Here is a 15,636-nt window from a genome sequence, read left to right on the forward strand (position 1 = left end):
GTGCGGGGTGTCGGAGGCTAACGAAGCCAGAGGGGACTGCTAATGCGATGAAGTGAGAGGGTTGAAGTGGGTGGGAGTCCGGGTAAGGGAAAAACCAGATTCAGGAGTTGTGAGGGTGCAGGAGAACGGACAGGTAAGAAGCCCGAGACATGGCAAAGAGGAGATCTGGGATATAAAAATAAGAAAAAAAAAAAAAAAAAGCTGGAGGCAATCAAGGGGGCTTGGGGGGTGAAAGGTACAGCACCCACTATTTGCCCCTTTTGCGCTGTTTCTTTGGCTCATCCTGAGAGCCCACAATGGGCAAGAACTAACCTTCTGCACACCTGTCCATTTCTTCCGAGTCTTGTAGCCAGGCTGCCACTTTGCTCTGCCCGGTCGTGCAGGTTGCAGGGAGGCTGCTACCGCATGGTAAAGGGGACTGCCATGGAAAGCTGTTTGGCTGCGCCTACGATGAATAAAAAAACGCGTATGGTTAGGCAGAAATAGTACATTTAAGTTACTAAAAAGAACACAAGTATACTCAAAGTGACATTAAAAAAGAGAGGAACAAAAAGGCATGCTCAAAATATGGAAGAAGCCTCTTGGCTAAATGTGGTATGAGCTCAGTAGAGCCAAAATTTCTAAGCAATAATGACACGACACTCGTTAAGCTGCCATCTCCACTAAAAAACAAAGGGGACAACATTCAAGTATGTTATATCTCATACTCGCAAGGACATGCCGACTCAAATTTTCAATAGTTTTGCATTACTCATTAAATTATAGCTGATACAGTGTCCTTGTTGCAGTACTCAGCTCATGAGTGAAGGCCTTTCCTTTCCGAAAGCTCTCTGTACCTTCATGATCAACTCATGGTCTCATCAGCTACCTGTGATTCTTAAATACATTACCCACCAGCAAGCAACCTTGTCATGCTGTGAATGCATATTGAAAACTGTAACATATAAAATGGCAGTCTTGGCAAGTTACTATTATCTATAGCTGATAGACTTTCCATTAAAGGGATTTTATGTGAAATAAAAGTTGTATGAAGTATGTAGATACTAAAGTGAGTACAGTAGACACTGTGAAAAAAGCAGAAACTTATTTTCCCCAAAGCTGAAACAACTTTAAAACTCCATATTTGACTTTAATATTCAGTTACAACTGATTGTGTCTCTTCTAAATCATTATGAAGTGAAGGACGCACCTACTTAGCAAACCCAGACTTATTTATTACCCTCACAGGGCCACAAACCAATTAACATTCAAGAGTCTCATAATTTGATGCTTAGAATTCAAGCAAAGTGATAAAAAGCTCTTTTCACTCTTTACTGCATTTTGATAAATGTAACAGAAATCTTTCACTGAGTTAGATCTCAGAGGTATATCATTTGTAACTAGAGCAATAGATCTATGAAAACCAGAGTTGAAGAGCTCTCTTATTCCAAGGCAAACAGTGGGGAGGATTTGGTTTCAGTGCTCCATTCTCGGATGTCACCCAAGTTATTTAATAAATAACACACAAGGGATGAAAATAATACATCTTTTATCGACACTCTGTACCAAAGACACAGGCAGAAGCTGGAAGAACCAAAGGGTTAAACATTTATATTTTAAAAATATCCATCTGGGATACATTTCTTGTTTAACTTGGACTAACTCTGGGATTCATTCTATTCTGTGATGAGAACACAGGAGGCCCAGAGAAACCTGGGGACTCTCTTGCACATCTTGTGTTGGGTCATTCAGTAAGTGCCCTACTTCCTAATGACCCCGACCTACTGGTTCATTTCCGTTGATTTCAGAAGCAATTAGTACTAGGGTTAACCCAATACCCTGTTCCTAGGAGAGAGATATTCCATAATGAAATAAGGTTTGAGAGCCTTGTGAAATACAGTTAACGGGATTTAACAAAAATTAGGTAAGTAATTTCCATCAAAATAGCAAAAACTAAATACAGCTGTGTTTCATTTAATCTGATTTGATGAGTCTTGCAGTTACTCCATGAGGTTTTTCAATGCTTTGCAGAGGAAACTTGGATATGTTATTCCATATATCCCTATGTAGGAAAACAGAGAAAAGCAGAGTCTTCACTGAAACACATTTGAACTCAACTCCTTGGGGCAGCTAGTTATTCACAGATGTCTCTATTCTCCGTATCAGGTGCCAAGTGAGAAACCGGAAGACCCCTGGGCAGTACAATGTGGCTATGGTTCAGAAAACTTAATTATTGAGGCAAAGGCAGAAATAGCTGTCTCCCTGTCTATTGTCTTAACCTTGGTTTTTAACAGGCAACACCTCTAGCTTTTCAGCAACACAGAAAAAGAACTCTTAATACAGCCGAAAGAATAGCTTCAGCCTCCCTTAATCTGGTACCTGGTATAATGAAAAAGGCACTGATTTTGGAAACAAAGATGAAGATTCTGATCTTGGCTTAGCTGTTTAATGTCTATTTAACTTCTGGAAAAATTATTTACTGTCTCTGAGCTTTGGGTATATTTAAGACTAGAGATGAATGAATGTCCAATGCTTAAACACAGTGCCTAGTCATTCAAATATATTATATTCAAATATATTATATTACTGTCACAATCTCTAGCCCACTTGAGTTAACCTCATGGGGAAATTCACTGGGCTCTCTCACGGTCATGTATATATTACAGCTCAAGGCAAAAAAACAAGTTTCACTTTAAAAACTTTGTGGTCTTCTTATTACCATCCAGGAAGACATCAATTTCTAGGTGCTGATTAACCAAATGTTCACTCTACTTTCTAATATTCCTACAAAGCCACATACAATTTAGATGTACTCCATTCATAGAAAGGAAAACTTAATTCTCTTGGCCCACATTTCCACCTAATCTATACTTGTAATTAACTTTGATGGTAAATATCACTACTGTCTTCTGAGGGTTAGTTTACAAAGCAAACCTTCTCTTTCTGGTTTGTAAAATGAGACACAGTTAACATGTTTGCATAATTTTCCAAGCAATTTCTGGGCTGACTTTCATATAACAAAGTTATACCTTTCCATCCACAACAGAAACATTAGCAGCTGGTGAGGATTCAGCTGTGGAGGTTGAAGGAAATATGTGAAAACTAGCATCTCGTGGTGATCTCACAATTTCATTCTGCCGATACAATCGATGATGGCGCAGTTTGGAGACCCATGCATCAAACCAGTCCTGGGATTTCACCTAAAACAATAAACAACAGGAGTAGGTAATGGTGAAACCAATCTCCTATTTACCACTGATATAGGCAAGTGATTTCCCCAGATATTGGCAGAGAAACTGTTGAAAGGCAACTTTACCTTCAAATGATAGATGTGTTCTTCTGTGTCAAGGTCTATTCTCCGAGCTTTCTTTTTAATTGACATGACAGAGAGTCCGACATCGATGCTGCCGTGGACCTTCCCTTTTTGAATCTGAAATCAAAAGACTGGTAAAAAGGCTGTAAGGACATGTGATTTGATGTGCTTTTGTACTGAAGTGAGCTTAATGTAATATTTAACTTATCTATAGGAGATGGAATATCACACCACCTCTACAAAGAGGAAATGGCTAAGGTTCTGAAGTTAAGGTCCTGAATCTGAGGACAGTTGAAGTTGCAGTGACTTCATACCAATTTCAATAAGTAAGACTATTCATCTCATTCCTGTTTTTGGCATAACTTCTAATCTAGATTGCACAGTTTATATCCTAAAAAAGATATCTTTACTGGTTCCTAAAATAACTATGGTCAATCTCTGACCTACAACCCAGAAGATCCCCAAGTAATCAGCTAGAAGACTGCTGCTGAGGCAAAATTGGGCAGCTACTACAGAGTGCACGGAGCAGCCAGCTCTTCCTTCTGGCTGCCCTCATCTGGTCAAGGACACACAGCTGTTTCAATGAAGGAGCTGGGGACAACTGAAATCTGAGCTCTCTGTTACTTACCCTATATACAATGATAAGAAGGAGGCATTTTCCAGTTTTGCATGCAAACAATGTCTTTTTATATTAAAGAAAAATAATTTTGAATAATTTTAGAGTTGGGATGCCCAAGATAAAAGAATGTATGAAACAGAAATGAAGTTCATAAAGATAGGTCTCAAAAAGACTTTAGTAAGAACAAATGTTGCTTTAAACCTCAAAAAAAGCACATACAGCATAGTTTATTGAGAGATGCAGGAAAAAAGCCTACTTGGGTTTTCTAAGACAGAAAGGGTGATTTTTATTAGTTGGTGACTTTTAGGTTTAAGCTTCTGTTTTTAACAACACACATCACAATAGTTAAATTAAATCTTCGTGCACCAGTTTGAGATTTTATGCTAGCTTGAGCATAAGCGTAAAACACACCTTCCATGCAACATCTGTTAAATCTTACAGGCACAGCAATGCACAGAGCTGGTAACTATGGCACAACACTTGTACACTGTGGTGGTTACTCACTTCAAGCAGAATTCTAAACGAATCTTTGTGTCTACTTACATCAAGTGGTACCTTTGAATACTTTAACATTCCATTATCCAGGACAAAATAACGCTGCAAGAACCAAACAATCCCCAGTTATTGTCAGTATTTTGAATTATATAAAACATTCACAAGTGTGGGTCTAACATTGCTTGGCATTTAGTTATCAGTATGTTTGATCATTTTCATATATTTGGATTCAGTGGACCTGGCCACGGTCAGTCACATTAAATGGTAAGGAAATCTTAGCTCGAGTTCCATACTATTTACCTAGTAGGGTTCTTTTATACATAATCCAATGGGGATGAAATCTTTCACCACAGTTTTTCTTTTCTTTTCTGTTTTTCTTTCTTTTCTTTCTTGGCTGTACTGCACAGCTTGTGGAATCTCAGTTTCCTGACCACGGATTGAACCCAGGCCATGGCAGTGAAAGCCCTGAATCCTAACCACTAGACCACCAGGGAACTCCCCCATTACCACGGTTTTTCTTAATGGGGGTGTCAGGGGTTGAGGGGGGAGGGAGGAATCCCAGGGCCTGCAACTAAGACTTTCTAAATGAATCACGGTGGGGTGTTTTTGAAAGTGAGAAATGAAAATAACCTGAGTTAGGTCACAGTGATTCTGTGAGGAATTTGTCTACAGGGGATTTTCCACCTTGAAGATAAACTCCTGAATCTCCCTGGCTATCATAGATAATTCTGAAAATGCCCATGTCTGTTAACAGAAGCCAGTGGACTGGACCTATGAATAATGAATTATCTGCAAAGTTTAAAAAGTAGCCTTATCAATATGCTTGCATCTCCACTTAGCAAAATACTTCCAGTTCACTCTTAGTAAAAGAGATTAAAAGTTATTTCTGAACTATATTAAGGGGAAAATATATATACTGGGGGCAGTTTTTGTCTCTTTCAAGATACTCATGGTCCAGTCCAAATGAATCTAGCCTTTTTTTTTTTTTTTGCAGTGTGCGGGCCTCTCACTGTTGTGGCCTCTCCCGTTGCAGAGCACAGGCTCCGGACGCGCAGGCTCAGCGGCCATGGCTCACGGGCCCAGCTGCTCCGCGGCATGTGGGATCTTCCCGGACCGGGGCATGAACCCGTGTCCCCTGCATCGGCAGACGGACTCTCAACCACTGCGCCACCAGGGAAGCCCAATCTAGCCATTTTTGCTCCACAAACCTCAGGAACTCTCTGCTGTTGATTTCCTTTCCATGGACAATTGACTGGAGAACAAACAGCTCCCAGGACCCAATCAAACAATGGGTCCAGTGCCCTCCTCTAGTCTCTACAGATGCAGGGAGTCTTTCTGTGGCTGGTAAATTACTCTGCTGGGAAGTTTTTATGTGACTCAGGAACTCTTAGCTGCTGAGGTGACAGGCAGTCAGGCCTGGAGACACCCTACACAGAACTCACAGAAGGTCACTGTAACCCCTTTGTTAGAGGTTCTGGGCGGGGGGAAGAGGTAAGCCCTGGAAGAAGGAATCTCTATAGCTGAAAAACACTCGATTGCCTATGACCTGGGCAATCAAATGGGCTGATGCTTGAATAAATATCTAATGGTATTAGAGACCAAGAGAAAAGGCAATGCAAGGGAGAACCTCCTACTGCTTATGTAGCAAAATGTCTAAGGGAAGGTCCAGAAAGAGTTGCTATTGAACCACAGCCAGTGCTGCTGAAACATGGACTGAGAGTGCTTAATCAAAGTTAGCAATTTATATAAAATGTGTTTCTTGACCCCTTTCTTCTGTTTGTCCATTCCTATCTATCAAAGAATTCTAGCAGGGATAACCTATAGGATGGTCACAGGGAAAGAGATAAGCAAGGCCACTGATTTGAGGAATTGCAAAGTGGTAAGGTCAGAATGAAAGGCAAAGGTGATTCCAGGAAGGAGTGTGGCCAGTTGGCCAAAATCCAAGAAAGAACAAGGGTGGGGAGAGATTCCTGGCACTGGTATAAAATTATGGGTGCAGGGGAGACTGCCAAGGTTTCTGACAAGTGAGAGGGAAGAAGACTCTTTGACCGGTTTTTATTCCACCCTCAGAGATAGGGGGTTGGGGCAACATTTCCCAACTGTTAATTTTTAAATCCTTCTCTTAAATTGCAAAAAATATATTTCCTCAAGGATGTTATAATCCATAACTTCCCCTTTTGGGTCAATGGGCAGCCACCAGCCCGCCATTTGCGCCCACAAATCCATCTGCCTTGAGATGAAATCCATCAGCAGATGTGGCAAGTAATGAACCTGTTCTTTCAGTGATTTCAGACAAGATACTGGTGGTCTACCAAAAGGCTTATATTGAAAATAGAGGACAACTTTCTTCTCCTAATCATCCAGAATTCCTGCTACTCAGGTAACTGCAACAATATAGTGTAAAATACTTTCTTCATAATTAAAACTGGAAGATGGAAAAAGAATGTGGAGTTGGGTAGAGAGGAATAAACCATATACGTTAAAGGGCAGTAAACAAACTTCCAAGATCAGTGACTTTCCATCTTTAGTCTGCACTGGTAACAATAATTCTAGGAATTTATCTCGAGGACTTAAATGGAAATTCATGTATAAGAATGTTCATCACAACTTCATACAATAAAAAATTAGACATATGCTACATATTCAGCAATAGGGAACTGGTTCAATAATGGAATTAGTATAAATCCATCCAATGGAAGCCATGCCTGCATTTTATAAAATCTCATATTTAGAAGAATATTTAATAAGAACATATTTATACTAATTTAAGTTAAAAAAAAGCAGAGTAAACAAAAATATGTCCAAACTGGATTTTAAATATCGTGTAAAATATTTTTTCCCTGCAAAGAGACATTACAGATCTCAGACTTAAATAGGTATGATAGGTTGCAGCCTGTACAGTTAAAACAAGGCCTTGAAGACTAGCTTTACACATACACCTATACTCTTGGTTTCCCACCTAATGACTCCAAATAAGAGCCTCTATTTATGAAGATGATCTGAAGATGAATATGATGAAAAAGTTACCTTGTGCCAGCCCTTTAAAGGCCATTTTCTCTTCTTTAGCATAAAGCCTTCATGTTTGTCTGGTCTCTGGACATTGGTTTGGCCTATTTTCAGCCCTTCTATAATTTCCCAGCTGTCAGCTTCCTGAGAGAAAAGAAAAACAAATCACATGTTTCTCAGTGTTTGATGATGCACTTAAAGCAGATTCTTAAGTAGAAATTGCTTTTAAAGCAATACTCAACCCACCAGAAGTATGAACAACATTCTGGGGCAAATTCTAACCTCAAACCCAGCTATGCACTTATAATTGAAGTGAGAACGAGTTTCCAGGTACACCTGGAGGTATGCAGGTCCATCAGAGATGAGCTGGATGGAGTTGGAGTCTGGGGTAGAATGGACTTTCGATTGCCTGCATTCACAAGGTTGAAAATGCATTTTTCCAGACAGTTCATCTCTGGGCACAGAGGCACTTTAAAGTTTTAAAATAAGATCATTTTGGTGAAACATGTTCAATTAGTGTGTGGGCCTGGTTTTCTGTAGAAATGAAAAGGCTGCAGCAGCTTAAGTGGCTCATGACTTCTTATGCTGAAGAGCAGCGCTGTGGGCATCTGTTTCCTCTCAGTGAGGCTGCGTGCATTTCAGAGTCAGCATAAAATGCCCCGCTTGCCAACACCCACCAAGAAGTCCGTGCTGCAAAGACGTACATCGTGAGATACACATACCCTTAGGAGCCCATGAAAGAGCCAGAAATCTGGGATTCTAGAGTCCATATCACCCTCCTCTGTTAAAAACAGACTAAATCATGTTTCCTCTTCCATGAGACATGTTTTGTTCGTCTATGGTGTTAAAAAAAGTTTTAAAAATGAATTGTCAACATTTTAAACATCAGAGGATTTCAGGCTTTAAAAATCCAAATTTCTAGTGTTTTGTGAAAGCCTAAGATCTGTCAACGCTGGGCCTGCCCTGAAGGACGGCTGCCCGTCTTCAGTTTACCACAGTCCCCCTTGGGTCTGCTTCCATGTTAGATACCTGCCCCTTAGCAACATCCTGGGTTTTAAAATCCCTGGACCAGGTGATTTCTAAGGGCTCACGCAATTCTAAAGTAACCGCTGACCTGGCAAACACTCATATTCTAGATCTCAGGCTTGGGGCACAATCAAGCAAAGTAGAGGCAGGAACAACGAGGTCACATCCCATGCACAACCACTGCAATCCCGCCCACGGTGCAAGGAAGCAAAATCTCTCAGCATAACCTGCTCGGCTGCCTCAGCTCTGGAAAGACGGGTGCAGCTCCACGCATCAGGGCGGGCCCCTCTGCAGAACGCCCCAACCCTAACTGACTCAGGAAGCTGCCTTCTGACATGTTCTATCAGAAATCATCTTTAGACCACAGCACAAAGACTTCAACGGGAATGGCAGTGGGTTCCATTTCAGGACCGCTGGACTTGCTGGCCCAATGTCTGGGTGGTGGCTGCCCAGAACCTGCTGCAGGACTGTGAGGCTCTGACAGGACCCAGGGGCGAAGGGGCCGTAATCGGTTACCGATGTCGGCCACAGGAGCAGGGGGGGAGAGGGCTGTGTATTTGCCATCCACGCCTCTTGCCCCTGTCTTCTCCTTTCATCTCAGAAGCTGCTTGCCCTATGGTCGAGTCAAATCTAAGCCCAAATATGTGTAAATAGAGTGGGATTTTCACCGAAAATTGTTTCCAGGAGATGTGGCTGAACATTGCTTCATACAAAACATCATGAAGCCTAGGAGATACTCCTGGCTTCTGAAGAGCCCTCTAAAGCCAGCATCGTGCTTCTACCCTATCTAAGCCCAACCCTACAACCACCACTGCCCTGAGAACTAATGTGAGATCAGTGTTATTTCTCCATCTGCTTGGTCATCCCTGAGGGGTGCCTAGTGAATGAACTACAGCCCTTACAGAAACGCACCTACCAGTGTTCATTTGGCAACATTAAGAGCCCTTTGAAGGAGCTGTAAATTTCTCCTTAACATAAGAAAATAACCCCCAAAGTGATTTTCTACTTGAATACTGTCAGAAACTGTGATTGGTCTGAACTGTTAATTAGATACAGTAATTTTAAAATGTATATTTCTCTATGGAATGTGTATCTAAATAAATCCACTTCTTACCTAAAAAAAAGAATATATATATATATATTTCTGATGAGACAGTTTCAGGCTCTATACTATGTTTTTTGGACAATAAAAGGGATTATCATCAGGAGTACAAAGCAGAGCGTTTTGGAATTTTCATTTTTTAATAATGAATTGCAATTGAATTCAGGTGAGCATTGCTTATAAATAATGTTAGAATAATAGAAGAAAATAGTAGGTTCTCAAAAAAAGTCCAGTATCTTTGGCTTTTTACTCTCATCAGCGAAGTAGATAAAAATGATGGATTTTTATTCCATAAAAGTGGTGGATTTCTATAGATTTCTTTTAGAAAACCTTGGTATAATCAAGAAATTAAAAGAATAACTCTCTATATATGTGTACGTATATTCATTAGTGCTCTCTCTGTTCTTAGAGAGATGTCAGCTGTATTTAATGATATTTCTATTTTTAGTAGCCCCATCCATAGATATCATCTCCAGAAGAATAGCATTTTTATTTATTTATTTATTTATTTATTTTATTTTTATTTATTTATTTTATTTTATCTTATCTTATCTGAAGGCTAGTGTTCACCTTTGATTTATTGTGTGTGTGTGTGTTTGTGTGTGTGTGTGTGTACATATGTGACGAATACTCTGGATTACTAATGAAAATGGAAACATTTAATAATAAGTACAAATGCTTTTTGAATTTTTTTCTAATTAAAATCAGAATGTAGTAGTAGCTTGTCCCTGTGGAGCTATGACTACTGATCTCTATCACAGCAGTTTTTTTCTTCTTTGGGAATTTAACCACAGAGGGAAAAAAAATGGGGGGGGGTTATAGATAAGCAAGATAGGAAAAGCAAGAAGTTAAAATGTATTTTTTAAACATAAATGCAGCAGCTCTGAACAAATAATTCCACTCACTCTGATGCAGAATTACTAAACCCAGCAAAAGAAATTAGGAAGAATCCTAACATAGCTTAGAGTTAAATAAACGGTCAAACAGACAAAAAGGCAAAAGATAAAGCCAGAACAAACAACTCTCTCTACTTTAATTATAAATACTGGGGACTTCCCTGGTGGTGCAATGCTTAAGAATCCACCTCCCAATGCAGGAGACATGGGTTCGAGCCCTGGTCCAGGAAGATCCCACATGCTACAGAGCAACTAAGCCCATGCGTCACAACTACTGAGCTTGCGTGCCACAACTACTAAAGCCCGCACCTAGAGCCTGTGCTCCGCAACAAGAGAAGCCACCGCAATAAGCCTGTGCACCGCAATGAGGAGCCGCCCCTGCTCGCCGCAACTAGAGAAAGTCCGCGCGCAGCAACAAAGACCCAATGCAGCCAAAAATAATAAATAAAGTAAAATTTAAAATAAATAAATAAATAAATAAATACTAACTAAGGTGTGTAAGAAATGAAAATAAATACTAACTAAGGTGTGTAAGAAATGAAATATCCCATCCCAGGACTTAGTACAATCCATCTCTATACTTAGTAGACCAGGTCTATCTTGAGAAAGCTAAAATTACTTTCTGAAAATTGAATAATTTTTTCATAATTTCAATTGATATTAATTTTCTGCTTAAAAGCCAACTTTCATAGGTTTACTTAGAAACAGAGTCAAAAGCCCGAATGTGATCACATCAGTAGTTGAATCAGATTATACAAACATTTTTGCTATTACAGAAGCTTTAAAAAGACCTTTGATGTAATAACAATACCTAAACACAGAAAGTAACCTAAGTATAGCCCCAGTCTGTTCATTTGAAAAAACCAGAGACACCTCCTTTCTCAAGGGTATGTTCTCTGTGCACGTGTGAGTGGGCGGGGGATACATGGAAGGCTTTAGGAGGTGAAAAAGCACCAAACAAAGAAACTGGAAAAATCCTGAGACAGGAGTACGTGTACTTCAAGCAATGTCCTTCCACCACCAACCAGTGCCCAGGAAGCCCATCTTCTCTCAAAGGGGCTGAGAGATGGTGAGAGGCTATTGTGTCTGGATTGGATGGGATTCTCTGATTTCATCGGGTCCCAAGAGATGTGTTATCTATTAACACAAAAACACAACAAGAGTATTAGTTGTACAGCAAGGTCCAAGCGGGCAGCTGCACGGAGGAGTAATGGGAAGTGGATACTGTTGGTGCCCTACCCAGATCCCTGTATCAGGCCAGTTGACCTACGTCCCAGCTGCTGTGAGCACTGTGAACTGCTAAGGCTAACAGCTTCCTTCTTCTACCAGGAATTGCTGTTTGGCCAAGCTGGGGCCTTCACCTGGGAAATTATGCTGTAGCATGACCCTCCCCCATGGCTCTCAAGGACTGAAGGACACAAGGGTACAAACAATCCAGGGAATGAAAAGTCCTTCTTGCCTCAGGGTGAGTCCAACTCTGTGACGTAACTCATGCTCCAGAGCTCACTGTGGGATCAGGCTGAGGGTGGACTCCAGCTGGAACCCCCTCTTGCTTAGCACCGACACCTGTCCTAACCTCTTCGCTCACCCCTTTCCTCCTAAGGGCTCTTCCTCCATAAATCACAGGCACCCTAAGCTCAGTCTCAGGTTGTCCTAGGGAATCTGACATAAAGGAAGAATGTGAAATAAAGTAATGGGTGTGGTAAGCACACAGACGGGCTACACAAGACAGCCTGGGGCTGAGGGAGACAATGGCCAGCACTTGAGAAAGGGTTCCTGTGGGCCTAATTTAAAAGAAGGTGGAGTTTATTTAAATGAAGAAAGGGGAAGGGAGCAGGACAGCATTCCTGCAGGCCTGGTGGAAGAAACAGATGCCCAACGGTGGAGGAGAGAAAGAGCATGGCCGGAGGGAACTGCATGCAGGTGGCTGCAGCTGGAGTATGAAGTGAAATGCCCAAGAAGCTGGAGATGTAGCTGGTGGACCAGCAGTGGCCAGAGCAAGTCATGTGTATGTGTCGCTCCCTACTTGTTGTTTTAATACCAGCACCTCTCCTTTCCATTTCTGTGTCTCATTCTACAAGTCTTCCTTTCTCTGTTTCCACTGCTCTAAATGTCACATACTTCACAGCTATCTGACTCTGGACAACTTACTCATACATACCCCAAGTCTCAGTTTCCTTATCAATGAAATGAGAATGATATTGGTACTCACTTCATCAAGTTGGGGACTGACTGAGAGGATGATCCAGTGCCTGGATCAAAGTGGGTGCTCAATGTTAGCTGCCTTCTCCATCACCCCTAAATCAATATTTATTCTCTCTGTCCTTTAGCTGTGTATAAGAGAGGACTGAGGTTTCAAAGAGATTAGTCGTCACATTTACCAAGTAGACATTCTCTGTTTGCCATTCAAATAGAAGTAAGATCATTTTTCATTTCAAAGTTTTTTTAAAATAGTTTAATAACTCCCCCTTTTTTAGTTTAGCAGTCTACTCCTGTCTGACGGAATAAACTTTATAGCTTGTAATGCCTTCAAAGCATAAAAAGGTACACATGTCTGTATTCTACAATACAGTAGTGTAGTAGAGCGTTCTTTTCCTAAAGGATTCTGTTTAATATAGAAAAAGCAATGTGGATGGATCACTTATACATACTTAGAAGTTAACCTTTCGGGGAGATTAAAGTGCTGTTTTTATATTTGGATTCAAAATCCCCATGCGTTCTATTTTCTGAGTTTCTCAGTAGGAGAGCCAACCCACCGAAAATCTCAGGGAATCAAGCAAGGGGTGGGGTGAGTGACTTTTCTTTGTGATTTTTGCATTTTAGACATAAATGAATTTAGATGTTCTCCTAGTCCGAGGAAGAGAAAGCTGAAGGGGAGGGGACACTGGCTTCCATGAAACAGAAAAGGTCTTCATTAGTAGTCTGCAGGGGTCTCCTCAGAGCTCACTGCTAGGAAGGCCAGATGTGAGAAGGGGACTGGAACTCTGAATGTACAACAGCCCCTCTGGCTAGGGACTGTTTTACTCTGCAGGTAGGGTAGAGCTTAAACAAGTCTAAGTTTGAATCCCTGCTCTGCTACTTAGCAGCTTTTTAAACTTTGGGCAAGTTACTAACTCTTGGTTTCCATACTTGTAAAATGTAATAAAAACCTACACTGCATGGAACTGCTCATAAGGATTATAGTAAATGCGATCATGTATCTAAGCACTTAGTATAGCACCTGGTGTGCGGTGCGTGGGCAACAACTGTACCTGTTGTTGTTGTTACTGCTGGACCCAGTGATTTTTTTCTATAACCTCGATATAGAAATATTAGCTCATCTTACCAACAGGGAATGACAAAGAGTTTCTCTTGCCCTTTTCCCTAAAAATAAAGAGAATTCTGGACGTTTCTATGCACATCCCAGCAAATACACTTTCATCTCTTTCCTCCTTACGCAGGGCAAAGCAACCCTACATCCTGGAGATGGAAAGAAGTGAAGGAGCAGCTCTACAATGGGCGTCACAGCTACCTTAGGGGAGTCAGGTGTAAGAGGTATTTGTTCAACTGGCCACAGGCCAGGCATCCTACCATCTGAGAAAGCAACACATTCTGTCACTGACCTTGGAGAGGGGGACCGGTTCCAGCAGTTGCCGACTTACAGAGGGTTCAGTGCTAGAGGAAGAAGTCCTCTCCAGTATGTGGATACTCTGAAAATACATGGAAATACAGCCTAGGGTTAGAGAACCCATTTCTCATGTCGATGGACATGGGGGTGAGACCACACAGATCACAGTAAGAACAGTGAGCTATATTAAACATCGCAAGTTCCTGAGGGGACCAAAGATAGCAGCAACTGTAAGAAAAATGCGAGGATAAGGATTTTGTTTTCTCCCCTTATGGATCTGCTGGTGAATTTCTGCTGCAACGCTGGTTTCAGTCTTAGAGAAAGAGTCAGAGAACACATATATTAAAAAAAAAAAACACATGGAATATGTCTCAACATTTTTATAACTATGAGAATGGTGGCACATCTACTACTTAGACAATTAGCCTTACATAGAAATATTTGCTCATCTCTCCAATGGCAGGAGACAAAGAGAAAGGTCTACATCAAAAAGCCCAGAGCTGGGCTTCCCTGGTGGCGCAGTGGTTGAGAGTCCGCCTGCCGATGCAGGGGACACGGGTTCGTGCCCCGGTCTGGGAAGATCCCACATGCTGCGGAGCAGCTGGGCCCGTGAGCCATGGCCGCTGAGCCTGTGCGTCCAGAGCCTGTGCTCCGCAATGGGAGAGGTCACAGCGGTGAGAGGCCCGCGTACCGGAAAAAAAAAAAAAAAAGCCCAGAGCCTTAATACCATTTAGTCTCTAGAGTTTTTTATAATCCTTCTAGGATAATTATATATTATAATATTATAATTATTATAATTATAATAATATGACAATTCTTAAATGCACAGAGAAGAAAACAATTCATCACATATAATAAGCAGTAGACGTCTTTTACAAAGACTATAAAGAGCATTCACAGATCAGTGAGATGACATTCCAACAGGAAAAGAGGCAAAGTACATGAACAGGCAACTTGTGCAGAACATTTGAAAAGATGTTCAACTTCAACCACAGAGGTTTTCAAAGAAGTGAAAACCAAAATAATAACGATTTTTTAAAAACCCATTACATTCAAGAATAGATCAGCGCTGGGGGAAAGGGAGTATAAACTGGGTACAGTTTTTCTAAAGAGGAATTTTGCAATTGTATTAAAAAGTCTTTGGGAAAAAAAGTACCTGCCGCAATGACCTAGCAATCCCACAGCTAAGTCTTTGCCCTAAGGAAATGATCAGATTGGTATGGAAAGATATAGGAACAGATGTGCTTACTAAAGCATTATTTTATTATAGTAAAAAAAAAATCTAGGGCTTCCCTGGTGGCACAGTGGTTAAGAATCTGCCTGCCAAGGCAGGGCACATGGGTTCGAGCCCTGGTCCAGGAAGATCCCACATGCCACGGAGCAACTAAGCCCGTGCGCCACAACTACTGAGCCTGCACTCTAGAGCCCGTGAGCCACAACTAGTGAGCCTGTGTGCCACAACTACTGAAGCCCACGCGCCTAGAGCCCATGCTCTGCAACAAGAGAAGTCACCGCAGTGAGAAGCCCGCGCACTGCAACGAAGGGTAGCTCCTGCTCGCTGCAACTAGAGAAAGCCCGCCTGCAGCAACGAAG

At 41.4% G+C, this 15,636-nt stretch overlaps 1 protein-coding gene across 18 annotated transcripts in view; it reads right to left on the reverse strand.

Annotated features, from left to right (window-relative positions):
* The window catches only part of OSBPL6 (oxysterol binding protein like 6), a 209,611-nt gene that overhangs the window by 50,106 nt on the left and 143,869 nt on the right, over window positions 1-15,636 (reverse strand). For all 18 annotated transcript variants that reach the window (XM_081242831.1, XM_081242832.1, XM_081242822.1 and 15 more), the window contains 6 exons: window positions 14,039-14,125; window positions 7,434-7,556; window positions 4,455-4,508; window positions 3,296-3,409; window positions 3,009-3,179; window positions 313-445 (listed from right to left, as the gene is read on the reverse strand). In XM_081242831.1, the coding sequence (XP_081098957.1) occupies window positions 313-445; window positions 3,009-3,179; window positions 3,296-3,409; window positions 4,455-4,508; window positions 7,434-7,556; window positions 14,039-14,125 (682 nt within the window). The remainder of the gene's footprint in view (window positions 1-312; window positions 446-3,008; window positions 3,180-3,295; window positions 3,410-4,454; window positions 4,509-7,433; window positions 7,557-14,038; window positions 14,126-15,636) is intronic.

This window comes from Mesoplodon bidens (assembly GCF_964165515.1).
Source record: "Mesoplodon bidens genome assembly, chromosome: 8".
In the NCBI taxonomy this organism is placed as follows: domain Eukaryota; kingdom Metazoa; phylum Chordata; class Mammalia; order Artiodactyla; family Ziphiidae; genus Mesoplodon; species Mesoplodon bidens.